The sequence below is a fragment of the Gossypium arboreum genome, chromosome 3 (genome assembly GCF_025698485.1).
Source record: "Gossypium arboreum isolate Shixiya-1 chromosome 3, ASM2569848v2, whole genome shotgun sequence".
NCBI classification, from domain to species: Eukaryota; Viridiplantae; Streptophyta; class Magnoliopsida; order Malvales; family Malvaceae; genus Gossypium; species Gossypium arboreum.
Window position 1 is genome coordinate 61,647,273 of NC_069072.1, and position 20,473 is coordinate 61,667,745.

General features: G+C 36.4%; 1 protein-coding gene across 1 annotated transcript; it reads left to right on the forward strand.

Moving 5' to 3' along the window:
• Positions 1 to 13,159: 13,159 nt before the first annotated feature.
• LOC128290566 (secreted RxLR effector protein 161-like) lies at positions 13,160 to 13,672 on the forward strand. Its single transcript, XM_053026269.1, has one exon. It carries the CDS (start codon positions 13,160 to 13,162, stop codon positions 13,670 to 13,672), a length of 513 nt encoding a protein of 170 aa, XP_052882229.1.
• Positions 13,673 to 20,473: the final 6,801 nt, after the last annotated feature.

Genomic DNA, 20,473 nt, shown 5'->3' on the forward strand with positions numbered 1-20,473 from the left:
ATTCCTCTCTGAGTCTAGTTTCTATAGAAACAAACGGCATCAGTATTAAAGCCCTGTACAAGGATATATTCAATTCGTAACGCACGAAGGTCAGTGTAGTCAAACCCTGGAATAGGGGAGACTTTAACTAATAAACTGTACTAATTGGCTTGACCAAAAATTCTAGAAAAACATCTGTAGATGGGCATATGAGTATAGTTTCAGGGAAAAATTATGAAACAAATTTTCGAGCTTTGAAACTCAAGATATGATTTTTAAGGCAACAGTGATGCAGTGACCAGCTAGTCTGGAAATTTCTAAATGGACTGTGAAAATAGTTAAGTCTGTGTGCACCTTGTGTCCGATTCCGGTAACGGACTCAGGTACGGGGTGTTACAACTGCCCTGTCTATCTTGAGGAAATCAAGAAGGCCAAAGCAAGCGGAGCGTCTGCTTCAGGTATTTATGTTATTGATATTAATCTATCAACTACTACTACGGGGTATTAGATCTTGGTTGTGGTTCTCATATTTGTACTTACATGCAGGGGACTACAAAGGAGTAGGACTTTGGCTAGAGGAGATGTGGACCTGCGAGTTGGAAATGGAACAAGAGTTGCTGCATTAGCTGTGGGAACATATACTTTATCTTTGCCTAGTGGACTTGGTTTAATTTTAGAGGATTGTTATTTTGTGCCCAGTTTGACTAAAAACATTATTTCAATTTCTTGTTTAGACAAAATTGGTTTTGAGATAATAATTAAGAATAACTGTTGTTCCTTTTATCTCAATAATGTTTTCTATGGTTCGGCACAATTGATTAATGGCATATATATTTTAGATCAAATGAATCCCATTTACAACATAAATACTAAAAGATCTAAAATAAATGACTCAAATCAAACTTATCTTTGGCATTGTCGTTTGGGCCACATAAGTGAGAAACGCATATCCAAACTCCATAAAGATGGTCTCTTTGATTCATTTGTTTTTGAACAATTTGAAGTATGTGAATCTTGCTTATTAGGAAAAATGACTAAATCTCCTTTTACTGGTAAAAGTGAACGAGCTAGTGATTTATTGGGCTTAATACATTCAGATGTATGTGGACCAATAAATACACAAGCCAGAGGTGGATTTCACTATTTCATTACTTTCACTGATGATTTCAGTAGATATGGGTATGTTTATCTCATGCGCCATAAATCTGAGGCCCTTGAAAAGTTCAAGGAAGTAAAAAATGAAGTACAAAATCAACTAGGCAAAACTATTAAGACACTTCGATCTGATCGAGGTGGAGAGTATTTGAGCCTAGAGTTTGATGATCTTTTGAAGGAATGTGGGATTGTCTCACAACTTACTCCTCCTGGTACTCCTCAATGGAGTGGAGTTTCTGAGAGAAGAAATCGAACTCTATTAGACATGGTTCGATCCATGATGAGTCATGCTGATCTACCGACTTCCTTTTGGGGACATGCACTTGAAACAAATATTTTCACACTAAATCGTGTTCCATCTAAATCGGTTCAAAAGAAGCCATATGAGATGTGGACGGGGAAACATCCCAGTATGTCTTTTTATGAAAATTTGGGGTTACGAAGCTTATGTTAAACGTCAGACGTCTACTAAGCTTGAACCCAATTCTGAAAGGTGTATCTTTGTGGGGTATCCGGAAGAAACCAAAGGATATTATTTCTTTAATCCCACTAAGAACAAAGTGTTTGTTGCTCGGACTGGTGTCTTCCTAGAGAGAGAATTTGTTTCTAGAAAAGGAAGTGGGAGAAAGATTGAACTTAAAGAAATTCGAGAATCACAAGATACCACTGAACCAGAGATAGAACAACAGCAAATTCCACAAGAAATTGAGGAACAAGTAACTGTTGTAGAAACACAACCATCGCTTAGATCTTTAAGAGAACACCATGCACCTGAGAGATATGGATTTCTCATTACAATGCATGGTGACATTCTTCTTATAGATCAAGATGAGCCTAGGACTTATCAAGAAGCAGTGGCGAGCCCAGACTCTGAGAAATGGCTTGAGGCCATGAGATCTGAGATGGATTCCATGTATGAAAACCAAGTTTGGACTTTGGTTGACCCACCCGAAAGGGTTAAACCTATACGGTGCAAGTGGATTTTCAAAAAAAAAACCAACATGGATGGTAATGTACAAACATACAACGGGCGATTAGTCGCTAAAGGTTTTTGCCAAATTCATGGTGTTGACTATGATGAAACCATTTCTCCTGTAGCTATGTTTAAATCCATCAAGATCTTGCTTGCCATAGCTGTATTTCATGATTTTGAAATCTGGCAGATGGATGTCAAAATAGCTTTCCTTAATGGGAAACTTGAAGAGGATGTGTATATGACACAACCTGAAGGTTTTGTCGATCCAAAGGATGCTGGAAAGATATGTAAGTTACAAAGATCCATTTATGGATTAAAGCATGCTTCTCGAAGTTGAAATCTTCGTTTTAACGATGCAATCAAAGAGTTTGGTTTTATCAAAAATGAAGATGAGCCATGTGTTTACAAGAAAGTTAGTGGGAACACAATTACATTCTTGGTACTGTATGTGGATGACATACTTATCATGGGCAATGAGATACCTACCTTACAATCTATCAAGACTTGGTTAGGAAGTTGTTTTTCTATGAAGGACTTGGGCGAAGCCACTTACATCTTAGGAGTCAAGATCTATAGAGATAAATCAAGATGACTACTAGGTCTAAGTCAAGGTACATATATAGATAAAGTATTGAAAAGGTTCATGTAATATCCTGAATTAGGCCTTAATCGGAATAGTGGTTTCGTGACCAAAAATTCGAGATAGAAATAATTATTTTATAATTATTTTGATGATTATGATATGATTGCATGATTGTGTGAAAATTTTGTGATGAAATTCTATGCCTAAAGTGCTTAAATTGAAAGTGGGGACTAAATCGAATAAGTTGCAAAAATTTGCATTCTAGAAGTTTTTAGTATGAAATTGCATTGAAATATTAATTATGAGATCTTAAATAGCAATTTGACCAATTTTAAGTTCATGGACAAAATTAGGACATGGAAGGAATTTTGAAAGTTTAGTAAGGAGGGCATTTTGGTCATTTGGATATTAAATGAAATAAAATGGGAAAAATAACACAAAATTGGTCATCATCCTCCTTAGTTGCTGCGAATTCTCCTCTCTCCATAGCTAGGGTTTCTTCAACTTTCAAGCTCCATAGTAAGTGATTCCAAGCCCCGTTTTTAATGTTCTTTACGTTTTTGGAATCCCGGAAGCTCGATTAAGCTTATGCTAGCAGTAATTCAACCTAGGGTTTATATTAGGAAAAATACCCATAGGTGAAATTTGTGTATTTTGATGTTTTATGATAGAATATGGGATTTTAAATTATGTTAGACAACTTGTGCTACTCGGTTTTGAGTGAAAACGAGTAAAAGGGCTTAATCGGCAAAAATACCTAATAGTCACAAGTATATGTGAGAGTGAGAATTTGATGTTGCCATCGAAGGGAAAAGTGATCAGCAAGTTATAAAACATAAGAATAAGGAATAAAGTTTAATTCCCGAGCCTAGCGACAAAAGTGTAATTATGCAAAAGTATTGGGGCAAAAGTTTAATTTTTTCAAAGTTCGTATTAAATACTGTTTTGATGAATATATGTATTAAATAAGATTAATTTGGTATTATAGATCAAGAGAAACGAGATTCAAGTCGTGATCGAGGAAAAGAAAAGATTGTGGACTAAATTGCACAATCTTTATATTTTGGTACCAAGGTAAGTTCATGTGTAAATAATGTAGCATAATTGTTATTTTTAAGTTATTGATGTTAATTATATGATATGCTGATTTTTAATCGTGAAATATTATGCTTTGTGGTTAATGTTGAGTAATATGCAAATTATGTTTACTACTTGATAAATATGAATTGCTACCGAGTATCGGTTCTAATATTCCATGGAAGACGAAAACTGTGAGATCGAGGGAAAAAGCCCGTTTGAACCTTAGGAATAGATTAGGATACAAGTGACATGTCACTAGGATGGTTGAGCATCCGAACTCGTTGAGTTGAGTCCGAGTTCACTTATGGATGCGAATGTCTGAACTCGTTGAGTTGAGTCCGAGTTCATGAGATGTAACTAGGCATCCGAACTCGTTGAGTTGAGTCCGAGTTCACTTATGGATGTAAATGTCCAAGCTCATTGAGTTGAGTCCGAGTTCACTTAGGGGCGGGTTACATGATTTCTTGATTACATATGAGGCACTTATGTGCAAATTATCCGTGTATCCGAGTTGTATTCCAATGTGTTCAATGGGTGAAATTTCTAGTGAAATGAAAGAACACTTAAGATGCAAGTGACGTTCTGGTAAGTGTAGTGAAATGGACACTTTGGACAGGTATGTTCTTAACCCTCGGGTTGATAAAGATACAACAACGATAAGGTGGTAAGATGATGAATGATGTTTAGAAATATGATATATGTTTTGGTGATACCATGCTAAAGTTGTTTGGTATATTTGTATTGTTATGTTACTTGTTATTTACATATGAACTTACTAAGCATTTATGCTTACTCCTCCTCTTTATTTATGTAGTTTTGAACAAGCCATTTCGAGAATCGGGACGGTCGAAGGTTCAATCACACTATCCAAAGGACTTTCATCCGGGTAAATGGCTTGTAAAACTTAAGTATGGCATGTATAGCATTATACTTACTTTGTGTAAATAATTTTATGATATAGCCATGATTGGTTAAGAAAATGTTTGATATTGATAAGTCATGGTGATGGTTAAATTTAGATCATGTTTGATATCATGGAAGTTTAATAGGTTATCTAGTTCATAACAACTCATGAAAAGATGAAACTTGCCTTAAAATGAATATTGCTGCAAAGAATGACATGAATTTGAAAAATCACTAAAATAGTATAAATGGAACTAAATGATGAGTAATTATGAAATTGAAGCTTAATGAGTCTATTTTCATGTGGATTGAACAAAACAGCATATAAATTATATTTTATGAGATATTTATACTTTTGTGAAACAGGGCGAGTGATTTTGGATCCCCTGTTCGACTTTAAAATTCATAATAAATTTTAAAAAATAATTAGAAGTTTTTCCTTATATGTACAGATTCCTTATTAAGTCTAGTTTTAAGATAAATAAACCTCATAGTCATTGAAATTCTGTATAGAGAGATATCTGATTCGTAATACATAGAGGTCAGAGCAGTCAAACCCTGAAATAAGGGAGACTTTAACTATTAAACTGTACTAATTAACCCAACCAAAAATTCTAGAAAAAAATTAAGAAATAGATATATGAGTTTAGATTTAGGGAAAATTTACGGATCTTGATTTTTAATTTCGTAACTTTAGATATGATTTTTTCTTATAACTGTGACGCGGGTAGCTAGAAAGTTGTGAATGTAGAAACAAATGATTTAAAGTTCTTAATTTGATAAATTATGTTCGGTAACTCCTCAAGCTCGACTCCAGCTATGGTTTCGGGCGTGGGGGGGTTACATTTAGTGGTATCAGAGCAAGTTTAGTCGGTTCTCGGACTACGTGTTGTATGTACGGATTTTGCTATACATGCCATATGTATGAATTGTGATAGTGTGATGACTTCTGACCTTTTTAAATGATATTTATATAGTAAATGGATCCCGATCCAGCTATGGTAGATGAAGTAGAGAGTAATGCGCCACTCAAATTTGAAGGGGCAACGATGAAAACCCACCTCCTACTGTTGGTTAGGGAGGAGGAGAAAGGGATCGGGAAGCCTTTCTCCAAATGATGAGTGCATGGTACACTAAGTTTGTTCGTACGAACCCAAATGTACAACCTCCCTACCTCCCCAATTCCTCAACCTATGCCTCCGATGCCTTAGGGAGTGAATATGATAAAATTTCACAGAACCCCAGATTGATGAATTAAGTAAACAAAGGGTGAAGAATTTAGAGCAAATATTGATGATGATGCAGAGAAAGCGAGTTCGCTTGAAAATTCTATCCGGTATTTGATGAATTATTTTGTACACCGAAGAATGTTTGAAATGTGCTACATCTTTGTTGAGAGATTCAACCTATAATTGGTGGAAGACTTTGATTTGGTGGTACCAAAGAGAGGGTAACACGGGAATTCTTTTAAGAAGAGTTTGGAAGAAATATATTAGTGAAAGATTTATTGATCGAAATGTAAAGAGTTTCTTGAGTTGAAGCAAGGTAATATGACATCTCGAATATGAAAGAGAGTTTGTTCGATTGAGTAAGTATGCCAGGGAATATGTTCCTACAGAAGCCAAGATGTGCCGACGATTTGAAGACGGGCTCAATGAAGACATTAAAGTATTTTACGGGATCCTTGAACTGAAAGAAATGGTAGTACTGGTTGATCGAGCTTGTAAGGCTGAAGAACTACTTAAAGAGAAGAGAAAGGTAGAGGCTGAGACACGAAATTGGAAGAAAAAGCCAATGAGTAAGGCACCTTCACAGCAACCCGGAAAGTCAAGAAATATGAATCCTCGTTCCCAAGTTTCATTTGGGCAATCATATGGAAATTTTAAGAAGCGAATGTGGGTCCTAAATCTCGAATACTACTGCACCGGTGTAGGAACTCTAGATTTTTAAACCCGAAAGTGCGTGTGTGGTAGAAATCATTTTGGTCCGTGCGAGCAAATGAATGTTTTGATGTGGTTCTCCGGATCATTTTATTAGAGACCGCTTGAGAGAGCCGAGAAAGAAAAATTTGAGTGTAAAAGCTAGTGGTGCAAACTCGAGGGAAAGTATCCGAGAAAAGTGGAAGTGAAACAAGCGAGAAGAATGTAGCAGAGATGCAGCAGATTAGATCTGAAGGAAGAGCTCGGCTAGAACTTATGCTATTAAAGCGTGAAGATGCTTCCTCACCCGATGTGATTACCGTACATTTCTCTTTATGATATTAATGTTATTGCTTTGATTGATCCTGGTTCTACTCATTCATATGTATGCATGAAACTGGTGTCTAGTATGAATATACCTGTTGAGAACACAGAATTTATGATTAGAGTGTCGAACCCGCTAGGCAAATGCGTGATAGTTGATAAAGTAAGCAAGAAATGCCCTTTAATGATTCGGGGTCATTACTTTTCGGCCGACTTGATGTTGTTGCCCTTTGATGAATTTGATGTTATTTTGGGTATGGATTGGTTGACATTGCATGATGCTATATTAAATTGCAAAGAAAAAGTTATAGAATTAAAGTGTGAAAATGGTGAAACTCTGCGGGTTGAATCAGATAAATCAGAGGCATTGTCTAGTGTGATTTCTTCGATGTCGGCTCAGAGATATTTGAGAAAGGGTTATGAAGCTTATTTGGCGTATGTAATTAATACAAAAGAAGTTGAAAAGAAAGTTGAATCAGTCTTGGGTTGTGTGTGAATTTGCGATGTATTTCGGAAGAATTGCGGGTTTGCCTCCAATCAGGGAAGTAGAATTTGGTATTAATTTGATACCGGGAACAGCTCCGATCTCAATTGCTCCATATAGAATGGGACCAACAGAGTTGAAAGAATTAAAGTCGCAGTTGCAAGAGTTGACTGATAAAGGCTTTGTGAGACCGAGTTTTTCACCTTGGGGTGCTCCCGTGTTATTTGTGAAAAAGAAGGATGGTTCTATGAGATTATGTGTTGATTATCGGCAGTTAAACAAGGTGACAATCAAAAACAAGTATCCATTTCCGAGAATTGATGATTTGTTTGATCAGCTAAAAGGAGCGACATGGTTTTCAAAGATTGACTTGAGATCTGGGTATTATCAGCTGCGAGTGAAAGAGTCAGATGTGCCTAAAACTGCTTTTAAAACAAGGTACGGTCATTATGAATTTTTAGTTATGCCATTCGGGTTGACAAATGCTCCTGCTGTGTTTATGGACTTAATGAATCGCATATTTCGCCATACCGACAGATTTGTTGTGGTGTTTATAGATGATATTTTAATTTATTCAAAAGATGAGACAGAGCATCTTTGAGCATTTGAGGATAGTTTTGCAAACTTTGAGAGATAAGCATTTGTATGCTAAGTTTAGTAAAAGTGAATTTTGGCTCCGGAAGTTGGATTTTTGGGTCATATTGTTTCGTGATGGTATACTGAGTTGATCCTAGTAAAATTTCAGCCATTGTTGATTGGAAACCACCAAAAATGTAAGCGAAGTTAGGAGTTTCTTGGGGCTAGTGGGTATTATCGGCGGTTTGTAAATGGATTTTCTATAATTGCTACTCCTATGACTAGACTACTCCGAAAGGATGTTAAATTTGAATGGACGGAAGAATGTCAACAGAGTTTCGAAGAATTGAAAAAGTTATTAACTGAAGCACCAGTGTTGATACAACCCAAATCAGGTAAAGAATTTGTGGTGTATAGTGATGCTTCTCTAAATTGTTTGAGTGTGTACTCATGCAAGAAGGAAAAGTGGTGGCTTATGCTTCGAGACAGTTAAAACCTCATGAGAGGAATTATCCTACTCATGATTTGGAATTGGCTGCGGTGGTATTTGCTTTAAAGATTTGGCGACATTATTTGTATGGTGAAAAGTGTCGAGTATATACCGATCACAAAATTCTTAAATACTTGATGTCACAAAAAGACTTGAATTTGAGACAGCGAAGATGGTTAGAGTTATTGAAAATTATGAGCTTGTTATTGATTATCATCTGGGAAAAGCGAATATGGTTGCCGATGCTTTAAGCATAAAGTTGTTGTTTGCTTTGAGAGTTATGATCACTCAGTTGAAAATGTCAAATGACGGTTTGATTCTAGAAGAGTTAAAAGCAAGACCGATGTTTTTACAAGAGATTTTTGAAGCTCAAAAAAATGATCAAGATTTGCTAGCCAAGAGAAAACAGTGTGAAGCTGATACAGGATCAGATTTCAGAATCGGTTCTGATGGTTGTTTGATGTTTAAAAATTGGATTTGTGTACCGAAAAATGATGAGTTGATTCAAAAGATTTTGCATGAAGCACATAATGGTTGTTTAGCGGTTCATCCGGGCAGTACGAAGATATATAATGACTTGAAGAAAATGTACTGGTGGAGTGGAATGAAAAGAGATATTTCCGAGTTTGTATCAAAGTGCTTAGTTTGTCAACAAGTGAAAGTGAACACCAAGTACCTTGAGGATTACTTGATCTATTATGGTTCTGAATGGAAATGGGATCGGATTACTATGGATTTTATATCAGGGTTGCCGTTAACTCCAGGGAAGAAAAATGCCATCTGGGCAATAGTTGACAGACTGACTAAACTGGCTCATTTTATTCCGGTACGTACAGATTATTTCTTAATAAGTTGGCTGAATTGTATATCTGAGAGATTGTTAGACTTCATGGGATACCTTTTTCAATCATTTCGGATAGAGATCCAAGGTTTACCTCACAGTTTTGGCAAAAGTTGCAAGAGACACTAGGTACAAAGTTAAATTTCAGCACTGCCTTTCATCCACAAACTGATGGACAATCAGAGAGAGTAATTCAGATTCTTGAAGACATGCTCAGATGTTGTGTATTGGAATTTCGAGGTAGTTGGGAAAAGTATTTACCGTTGGTAGAATTTGCTTATAATAGTAGTTATCAGACAAGTTTGAAGATGGCACCTTATGAAGCATTATATGGTCGTAAATGTCGGACGCCATTGTATTGGACTGAACTCAAGGAAAATCAGATTTATGGAGTTGATTTAATAAAAGAAACTGAAGAAAAGGTGAAAGTGATTCGAGATTGTTTGAAAGCTGCTTCAGATAGACAGAAATCTTATGCGGATTTGAAACGAAAAGAAATGGAGTTTCAAGTTAGTGATAAGGTATTTTTGAAAGTGTCTCCATGGAAGAAAGTCCTTAGATTTGGACGAAAGGGCAAGTTAAGTCCGCGTTTTATTGGACCGTATGAAATAATTGAAAAAGTTGGACCGGTAGCATATCGGCTAGCGCTACCACCTGAATTAGAGAAGATTCATGATGTGTTCAACGTATCTATGTTACGTCGGTATCATTCGGATCCTTCACATATAATTTCACCGACAGAAGTTGAACTACGACCGGATATGACTTATGAAGAAGAACCGATTAAGATTTTAGCTCGAGAAGTCAAACAACTAAGAAATAAAAGTGTTGCACTTGTGAAAGTGTTGTGGCAAAAGCATGGGGTAGAAGAGACTACATGGGAACTTGAAGAAACTATGAGAAACCAATATCCACACCTGCTTACCGGTAAGATTTTCGAGGACGAAAATCCTTAAAAGGGGGGGGGAGTTGTAATATCCTGAATTAGGCCTTAATCGGAATAGTAGTTTCGTGACTACAAATCCGAGATAGAAATAATTATTTTATAATTATTTTGATGATTATGAAATGATTGCATGATTGTGTGAAAATTTCGTGATGAAATTCTATGCCTACAGTGCTTAAACTGAAAGTAGGGACTAAATCGAATCAGTTGCAAAAATTTGCATTCTAGAAGTTTTTAGTATGAAATTGCATTGATATATTAATTAGGAGATCTTAAATAGCAATTTGACCAATTTTAAGTTCATGGACAAAATTAGGACATGGAAGGAATTTTGAAAGTTTAGTAAGGAGGGGGATTTTGGTCATTTGGATATTAAATGAAATAAAATGGGAAAAATAACATAAAATTGGTCATCATCCTCCTTAGTTGCTGCCGAATTCTCCCTCTCTCCATAGCTAGGGTTTCTTCAACTTTCAAGCTCCATAGTAAGTGATTCCAAGCCTCGTTTTTAATGTTCTTTACGTTTTTAGAATCCCGGAAGCTCGATTAAGCTTATGCTAGCAATAATTCAACCTAGGGTTTATATTTGGAAAAATACCCATAGGTGAAATTTGTGTATTTTGATGTTTTATGATAGAATATGGGATTTTAAATTATGTTAGACAACTTGTGCTACTCGGTTTTGAGTGAAAACGAGTAAAAGGGCTTAATCGGCAAAAATACCTAATAGTCACAAGTATATGTTAGAGTGAGAATTTGATGTTGCCATAGAAGGGAAAAGTGATCAGCATGTTATAAAATATAAGAATAAGGAATAAAGTTTAATTCCCGAGCCTAGGGGCAAAAGTGTAATTATGCAAAAGTTTAGGGGCAAGAGTGTAATTTTTTCAAAGTTTGTATTAAATGCTGTTTTGATGAATGTATGTATTAAATAAGATTAATTTGGTATTATAAATCAAGAGAAACGAGATTCAAGTCACGATCGAGGAAAAGAAAAGATTGTGGACTAAATTGCAAAATCTTTATATTTTGGTACCAAGGTAAGTTCATGTGTAAATAATGTAGCATAATTGTTATTTTTAAGTTATTGATGTTAATTATATGATACGCTGATTTTTAATCGTGAAATATTATGCTTTGTGGTTAATGTTGAGTAATATGCAAATTATGTTTACTACTTGATAAATATGAATTGCTACCGAGTATCGGTTTCGATATTCCATGGAAGACGAGAAATGGGAGATCGAGGGAAAAAGCCCGTTTGAACCTTAGGAATAGATTAGGATACAAGTGACATGTCACTAGGATGGTTGAGCATCCGAACTCGTTGAGTTGAGTCCGAGTTCACTTATGGATGCGAATGTCCGAACTCGTTGAGTTGAGTCTGAGTTCGTGAGATGTAACTAGGCATCCGAACTCGTTGAGTTGAGTCCAAGTTCACTTATAGATGCGAACGCCCGAGCTCGTTGAGTTGAGTCTGAGTTCACTTAGGGGCGGGTTACATGATTTCTTGATTACATATGAGGCACTTATGTGCAAATTATCCGTGTATCCGAGTTGTATTCCGATGTGTTCAATGGGTGAAATTTCTAGTGAAATGAAAGAACACTTAAGATGCAAGTGACGTTCTGGTAAGTGTTGTGAAATGGACACTTTGGACAGGTATGTTCTTAACCCTCGGGTTTATAATAGATACAACAACGATAAGGTGGTAAGATGATGAATGATGTTTAGAAATATGATATATGTTTTGGTGATACCATGCTAAAGTTGTTTGGTATATTTGTATTGTTATGTTACTTGTTATTTACATATGAACTTACTAAGCATTTATGTTCACTCCCTCCTCTTTATTTACTGTAGTTTTGAACAAGCCAGCTCGGGAATCGGGACGGGTCGAAGGTTCGATCACACTATCGAAAGGACTTTCATCTGGGTAAATGGCTTGTAAAACTTAAGTATGGCGTGTATAGCAATATACTTACTTTGTGTAAATAATTTTATGATATAGCCATGATTGGTTAAGAAAATGTTTGATATTGATAAGTCATGGTGATGGTTAAATTTAGATCATGTTTGATATCATGGAAGTTTAATAGGTTATCTAGTTCATAACAACTCATGAAAAGATGAAACTTGCCTTAAAACAGAATATTGCTGCAGCAATGACATGAATTTAGAAAATCACTAAAAATAGTATAAATGGAAATAAATGATGAGTAAGTTATGAAATTGAATCTTAATGAGTCTATTTTCATGTGGATTGAAAAAAATAGGCATATAAATTATATTTTATGAGATATTTAAACTTTTGTGAAATAGGACTGGAGTGATTTCTGAATCCCCTGTTCTGACTTTAAAATTCATAATAAATTTTAAAAAATAATTAGAAGTTTTTCCTTATATGTACAGATTCCTTATTAAGTCTAGTTTTAATAGAAACAAACCTCATAGTCATTGAAATTCTGTATAGAGATATATCTGATTCTTAATACACAGAGGTCAGAGCAGTCGAACCCTGAAATAGGGGAGCCTTTAACTAATAACCTGTACTAATTAGCCCAACCAAAAATTCTAGAAAAGAATTAGTAAATAGATATATGAGTCTAGATTTAGTTAAAATTTACGGATCTTGATTTCGAGTTTGTAACTCGAGATATGATTTTTCTTGTAACTGTGACGCGGGTAGCTAGAAAGCTGTGAATGTAGAAACAAATGATTTGAAGTTCTTAATTTGATAAATTATGTTTGGTAACTCCTCAAGCTCGACTCCGGCGACGGTTTTGGGTGTGGGGGCGTTACAGTTCAATATGGAAGAATCTAAGAGAGGATTCCTACCTATGAGACATGGTATTTCACACTCGAAGGAAATGTGTCCTTCAACTCCACAAGAGAGAGAACGCATGAGTAAAATTCCATATGCTTCTGCTATTGGATCTATCATGTATGTCATGTTATGTACCCATCTAGATGTCTCATATGCCTTAAGCATGACGAGCAGGTACCAAGTAGATCCCGATGAAGGTCACTGGACCACAGTCAAGAATATCCTTAAGTACTTAAGAAGAACTAAGGATACGTTCCTAATATATGGAGGTGAGGAAGAGTTAAGTGTAAAAGGTTACACTGATGCCAGCTTCCAAACCGACAAGGATGATTCTCGATCGCAATCAGGTTTTGTGTTTTGCCTTAATAGTGGTGCTGTGAGCTGGAAGAGTTCAAAGCAAAGTATAGTAGCCGATTCTACAACAGAGGCTGAATATAATGCAGCTAGTGAGGCAGCAAAAGAAGCGGTTTGGATCAAGAAGTTCATTACTGAACTAGGGGTTGTGCCTAGCATATTAGATGCTATAGAACTTCGATGTGATAACATTGGAGCCATTGCACAAGCAAAAGAACCCAGATCTCACCAATGATCCAAACATATACTTAGGCACTACTATCTTATTCGAGAGATTATCGATCGAGGGGATGTAGAGATATGCAGAGTACCTACAGATGATAACATTACTCATCCCCTGACCGAGCCTTTGACACAGCAGAAGCATCATTGTCACACTAAGTCACTTGGTATTAGATATATAAGTGATTGGTCTTAGTGCTAGTGGGAGATTGTAAGAGTATGCCCAAAGATCAATCTCGAGATGGTTGTAATAACATACTTGGTTTATCATGTTTATTAATATAAGGCGTTGCCATTATTATTTCAGTTTCTTTTCTGTGTGCATAAATAAACTGTTTTATAATAATGTCCTAAGAATAATATGATTATTCTTAAAAGATCCTTAGTCAAGTATTATTGTTGGCTAGGACAATAATAATGCATTAAGACTAACATGTAGTTGATTGATGATAAAGAGTTGTCATTGATATGGAGTGTCAAAATCAATGCATGAATATGTGTGTTAGAGAACAACATATTGGACTGACCCGCTATGAGTATGTTTCTTGGATTATTATGTAATTGTCACAACATTACTCATAGTGATTAATATGTGTATGATCCTCATACTTGAGATCATCTTTATCCCAACATCGTGAGTTGTATATTTTGATACAGTCAAACAAACACCGTAACTGGTTGTTCTATAAAGACTGATGTTGGATATACCACAATCTATGTTAAGGGATATAGTTGATCAATATAGGATAAATCCCTCCTACATAATGGGAGTAATATCTCAGGCCACTTGATTGAGTGAGGCTAGAAATGCATGGCCATACTCAAATAAGTTGATATGAGATGTCATACTTATTTGTGTATCATAGTCTACTCAAGGTATCAAGAAACATGGGATGGACTATGCAAGTGTGACTATTCCATGACTTGTGTCCATTCCAAAGATATAGGACTTAAGGATTAATGCATGAAAGGTTAATCACAAAAGGTTATGTCGAATCATGACTTCTTGTAACTTAGGTAGCATTGATGCATTTCTAAATGCCCTCATTGTTTGTAACATTAGAATCGTTCTAATATTACTGGTAACGTTACAAGAACCTATAGGGACACACCCTATGGTTGAAATGAACGAGGTAAAACATAGTTGGTATATTGCTTGGTTGTCACATGAATTAAATTAATTAATTTAATTGGGCAATCAAATTGTTGAACTTACTATATGTACAAGGATGTTGTACACATAATCAGAACATAATTTTATTGATATATGAATTTTGTTCGTATATAAGTTTAAATAAATAGAGTTTACCGAAATCTTTATTATAATTAATGTAATTATAATTTTTGGTTAAACATTATTATATTTATTTGAATGATAATTATTATGTTCAGATTAATTTTAACGAATTAAAATTGTTATAAATATATACCAATTAAGAGGAGTTATATATAGCAAGGGTAAAAACCTAAAAGGATATATAAAAACTAGCTCGAAAATATGCAATGTGGTCTAGCAGCCGTTTAGCTAAATACTTTCTGAAAATAATTTTCTGGGATTTCTACCGTTCATTGTCAATCGGGTCGACTACGTAGAATGTGACAGCCCAAAATTGACCCTAGTCGGGATGTGATTTCGGGACCACAAAACCGAGGCATAAAAATAATTTAAAATTTATTTTGATGCCTATGATATGTGTTAATTTGTGTGTGACATTTTTGATGTTTCGATTTAGTGTTATAAATGCGAATTTCACTAGAAAGGACCTAGTGGTGAACTTTGAAAGTATGATGGGGAAATGTGTGATGACTAGTTGCTCATGCATGCAAAAATAAAGGATTTGCATGTCAAATTTCCCCCAACATGAAGTGCCGGCCATGGCAAGAGAGGATGGGCAAAACATGTCATGAAACATGTTTTGTTGGTGCATTAGGGAGAAATAATAAACAAAGGTGTATGGGTAAGAAAAGAATGAAAAAAAAATGTGTGTGAGTGTGGTATCCCCCCCCATTGCCGTGAGTTGTAGAGAAAGAAAGAAAAATTTTGTTCATCCTTTCTTTGAGCCAAAACTAAGGAAGAAGGAGGATTTTTGCTTCATGCTTGGTTTGGAAGAGATCTAGAAGGAGATTTGGCTAAGTTTGCATCAAGATTAAGGTATGTATGAGGTTGTGTTAGGAGTTTCATGCATGTTTTGGTTGCTAACTTGATGTGCATGTTAGCCATGGCTCAAATATTTGTTATGCCCTGGAAATGGTATTTGGCCAAAGTTGTTATGGTGATAAAGCCATTGCATGCTAAGTGTGAAGCTTGATGATGATGCATGCAATGATGGATTGTCTACTTTTGAGTAAGATTTTGAGTTTTCTTTTGTTTAATCATGATTGAAGTTAAAAGGGCATGATTGTCATATTCGGCCATGATGCATTCATGAGCATGGTTCATGCTTCTTGCATGTTAGTTAAAATTTGTGTTTTGGATGGCTATGGACACCTTGAAATTCGCCATGCTCATATATGTATATATATGTTTGCACATGATGTTTTGGTTATGAACTAAGTGATGAATATGGTTGTTTAAAGAAGAAGATGTTGAAGAATGATTGTGAAATTGCAAGCACATTCAGCCTAGCACACATATGAGTGCTTGATGCTATATTATAAGTTTTGAGCTACAATATGCAAAGCATTAACTAGTAAAATGCATGATGTTTTTGTGAGGTATTAAGTGCATAATTGGCCTCAACATGTACATGAATATTCGGCCTTGGGTAGCCTATTGAAGGCCTTAGCTTTTCCTTGATGCTCGAATAAATTGTATTGAATTGCTTGATGTAGTATAAAATGTGCATGACCATTGTGTATTCAAGCTAAAGAGTGGCCATATGACCATTTAAACTCCTTGTCATATTCGCCATAAGCTAGCACAATGAGGTTTTAATAAATTGAATTTGTTTGAATTAGCTCAAGAGCTAAGAGGGCCACAATTGGACAAGGGGAAGGAAAAAGTGATCGAATAGCCGTAAAAGCCGTTCGACAACATCCGAGGTAAGTCCTCAAGAAGTGACCTTAATTGAATTATGGGGAATGAAATATGGATGTATTGATTATTGATTTATGTGTGTATGAGCATTGAATGATACCGGGCTAAGTCCCGAAGGCGATCATGCTAATGATTATAATTGTGTTTGAGCCTTAATGCTTGAAAATGAAATATGTATGTCCAATGATTATTGATGTATGTGTGCATGAGAAATTGAATGATATCCGGGCTAAGCCCCGAAGACAATTATGCTGAAAATTATATCCGGGTTAAGACCCGAAGGCAATTGTGCTAGTAGCTATATCCGGGCTAAGACCCGAAGGCATTCGTGCGGTTGTTAAATCCGGGCTAAGACCCAAGGCATTTGTGCAAATCGTGATATCCGGGTTAAGTCCGTGAGGCCTTGGTGCGGGTTACCATAACGGGCTATGTCCCGGCGATTGAGCAGTAGCGACATCCGGTTAAACTCGAAGGTATGTGATTTGAAAATTATAAGCTTGCTGGAAAATTTCAGCAAATGCACTTGTGAAATTTCCCAATGACAAGGTAAGTACGGTGTGTGCTTCGCGCGCTAGGAGTAAGAGCGTATGAATATCCGCTCCTATGATGGAACGAGTTATCGGCCTTAATGAAGCCATTATTTGGGTATGAACATAAGAGTTGGGATGGTGAAGTAAGTATGATTATGTGAATGTGCATTAATGAAATGATGCATTTGGTTATGTGAATGTATTGCTTTAATTAAAGCTGATTATATTCCTTGAGACTTACTAAGCATAAAAATGCTTACCCCGTTGCTTTGGCTCTCTGTGTTATAGATTTCGCTCGATAGCAATCGGATTCGGGATCAATAAAGTCGAAGTCATACACACTATCAACGCCTCTATTTTGGTATAAATTTTGGTTGAACTTTGAAATGGCATGTATAGGACTACCCCTTGTTGGTTTAAAAATGTGGTGATGTATATGTATACGGCCATGCGAAAATGGCTCGTAAAAGGAAGCATGAACTTAGACTATTTGTGGTTTGTATGTATATATATGTTGTCATGATGTGATTATGGATTGGAAATGGGAGTGTTGGTCACATGATCAGCCATTGGTATGGTTAAAATGATCATATATGAACCTATGTATGGCAAGACTAGTTGGTTGATGGAGACTACAAAAATAGGTAAGACCTACCTTAAAAACAGATGCTGCCAGCTGCAGTGACGTGAATGTGAAAAATCACCAAAATTTGTAGGAATGGTATTAAATAGTGAATAAGCTATGTAAATGAACCTTGATGAGTCTATTTTCATATGGAAGAAACGAAATGGTCATAGGAGTTACATGTTAAGAGATATCAAAGCTATTGTGAGACAGGGCCAGAACGGTTTCTGGGTCCCCTGTCGCAACTTTAAAAATTTACTATAAATTATCCAGAAAGAATTAGGAGTCATACGTTATATGTACAGATTTCATTTTGAGTCTAGTTTCATTAGAAACAAACGGCACCAGTATTAAATCCCTGTACAGAGAGATATTCAAGTTATACCGCGCGAAGGTCAGAGCAGTCGATCCCTGTAACATGGGTGACTTTAACTAATAAACTGTACCAATTGGCCCGACAAAAAATTCTAGAAATAAATCCATGGATGGATATATGAGTCTAAATTCAGGGAAAATTTACGAAACCAGTTTCCGAGTTTTGAAACTTGAGATATGATTTTTAAGGCGACGGTGACGCAGTCTTCCAGCCTGACTGGAAATGTCAAATTGGTGGGCAAAACATGTGAACTTGGCTTGTTAACCCCTCGTGTCCGACACCGGCGATGGTCTCAGGTTCGGGGTGTTACATAGAAGCCGACATCAGAAAAGGTTGCGGCTTGGTTCGATAGTGGTTTAGCATTCCTGTTGCCTAGGCGTCGCTGTCTACTTAGATTGAAGTTTCGGGAATTTTAAAACCTTTTTATCACCCCGATTCGTTCCTTACACATGGATCCTTGGTTTGGATCGGCAGAATTTTTTTTTAATTTTTCGCTGCGCCTTGGAGGCACCGGTGTTCCAACAATAGTAATACTCTCATCTGTTTTGAGCAGGTAAATTTCGATGCTAAAATTTTCTTTTAAGGGGGTAGAGTTGTAATGCCCTAAAAATTTAAGTATTTTTGTATGTTGTGCTGCATAAATACATGTCTGTTTCAGTGGTTGAGTGTCCTGAGAAGTGTTGGAGAAGTCTTGAGTTCGAGCCTTGGCTTGTACAAAATTTTATTTTTACTTGAGTTAACGCTGTCACTGGACAGTAGGCTTCTTAAATAAACATGGTTGATGCATGACAAAAAAAAAACCTACTAGTCTAGGGGATAGTGGCATGCTACTGTTGCTAGGAGACTGGGGTTCTAGTCTTACTGCGTGCAAGTGTGTTTTATTTTGCAAGCTACTGTGTAGGTAGTTGTATGGCAGTGGGACTCTATTGCTTGGACGGTTGGGGTGTTTGAGTGGAGTAGGGGATCATGTAGCTGAAATTTGGAAGGAAAAAGGGGGATCTAGATAGTGATAGGTTGGAGGACTTGGTGGAGAAAATTGGGGAGAAGATCATGGGGAGTTGAGGGGAAAGGTTATGCTGTGTCGAATAGAGGTTCTAGGCACTTTTGGGGAATTTCGCTTGCGATGTTTTTGGGATTGGTTTTTGCACTTTTCTCTTCACCTCGTTTCTGTCACATTCTTTTTGCCTTTTTCTTCCTCAAGGTTGTATTGTCCTTGGGAGTGTTGGTGATATTTTCCGTTTTGGCTTATTTCGTATCACTCAGGTTTTTTTCATTTGTCAATTTTTGCTTTCACTACAACTTTGTCTAATCGATTTCCTTCTTTCCTTTACTTCTCAAAACCTTAGCCGTACCCCTTTCTCTTCTCATCTCTATTCCTTTGGTATTTGTCAAGTGTTCCCTTTCGCATTGCTAAACTAAATACTTCTACTCCTCCCCCTCATTTCTGTCTTTCAGTTCTTTTCTCCTTCCATATTTTTGTGATTAGACGAATACTTCATTCCCTTTACTCATTTATTTGTGTTTTGTTTTCAGTTTTATGCGAGTTCTTTGACGATCGGTAAGTGCTCATGATTCCCTTTCTGTTGTTAGGATCTTTCCTTCTAAACACCTCTTTCTTTCTGTCGTTTGCTCTATAGGGGAACGATCACACTTCGCCTCTATCATTCTCTGTACTTTCAGCATTGTGCTGGTGTGGCCGATTGTTCTTTCCCTCTTATCTGGATTCTGCATTTTTGATAAGTGGCTTTTCGTATAGTACAAATTGTTCAATTGTTGATGGTTGATAAGTTTTGTTTGGAGTGCAGATAACCCCTAAGGCCTATTGATTGGAAACTCTTAAATGGATTTACCAAGTAAGCCATAATCGGCTGATCTATTCAAGTGAGGGGTATGTTTTTAGGCAAGTTTTTTTTTTGGGTGGGGGTTTTGGATATGTCGATTGGTTTGCGATTAACTGAATCTTGTGAATGAATGTAGGTTGAAGTACTCGTGGACTTTTCGCACGTTTTCGTGATCAAGTGTGTAACCACACCGCTTTAAACGTAGATCAAAAAAAGCTGAAAAGTATGACCATTGATGCTACACGAGTGTACGCTCGCTCGTTTGGTAGTCCAAACCCGTAAAAAGTAGGCGTTTGATCGTAGAGGCCACCATGAGTGATTTCATGGGCTTAAGCCATTTTGGGCCATGTTGGGCCAAAATGGGTCATGTAGACCCCACACGGGTAAACAACACAGACGTGTGGA

Coding starts and splice junctions, on each gene's coding strand:
- LOC128290566 (XM_053026269.1), top strand. CDS start 13,160: ATGAGTAAAATTCCATATGCTTCTGCTATTGGATCTATCATGTATGTC.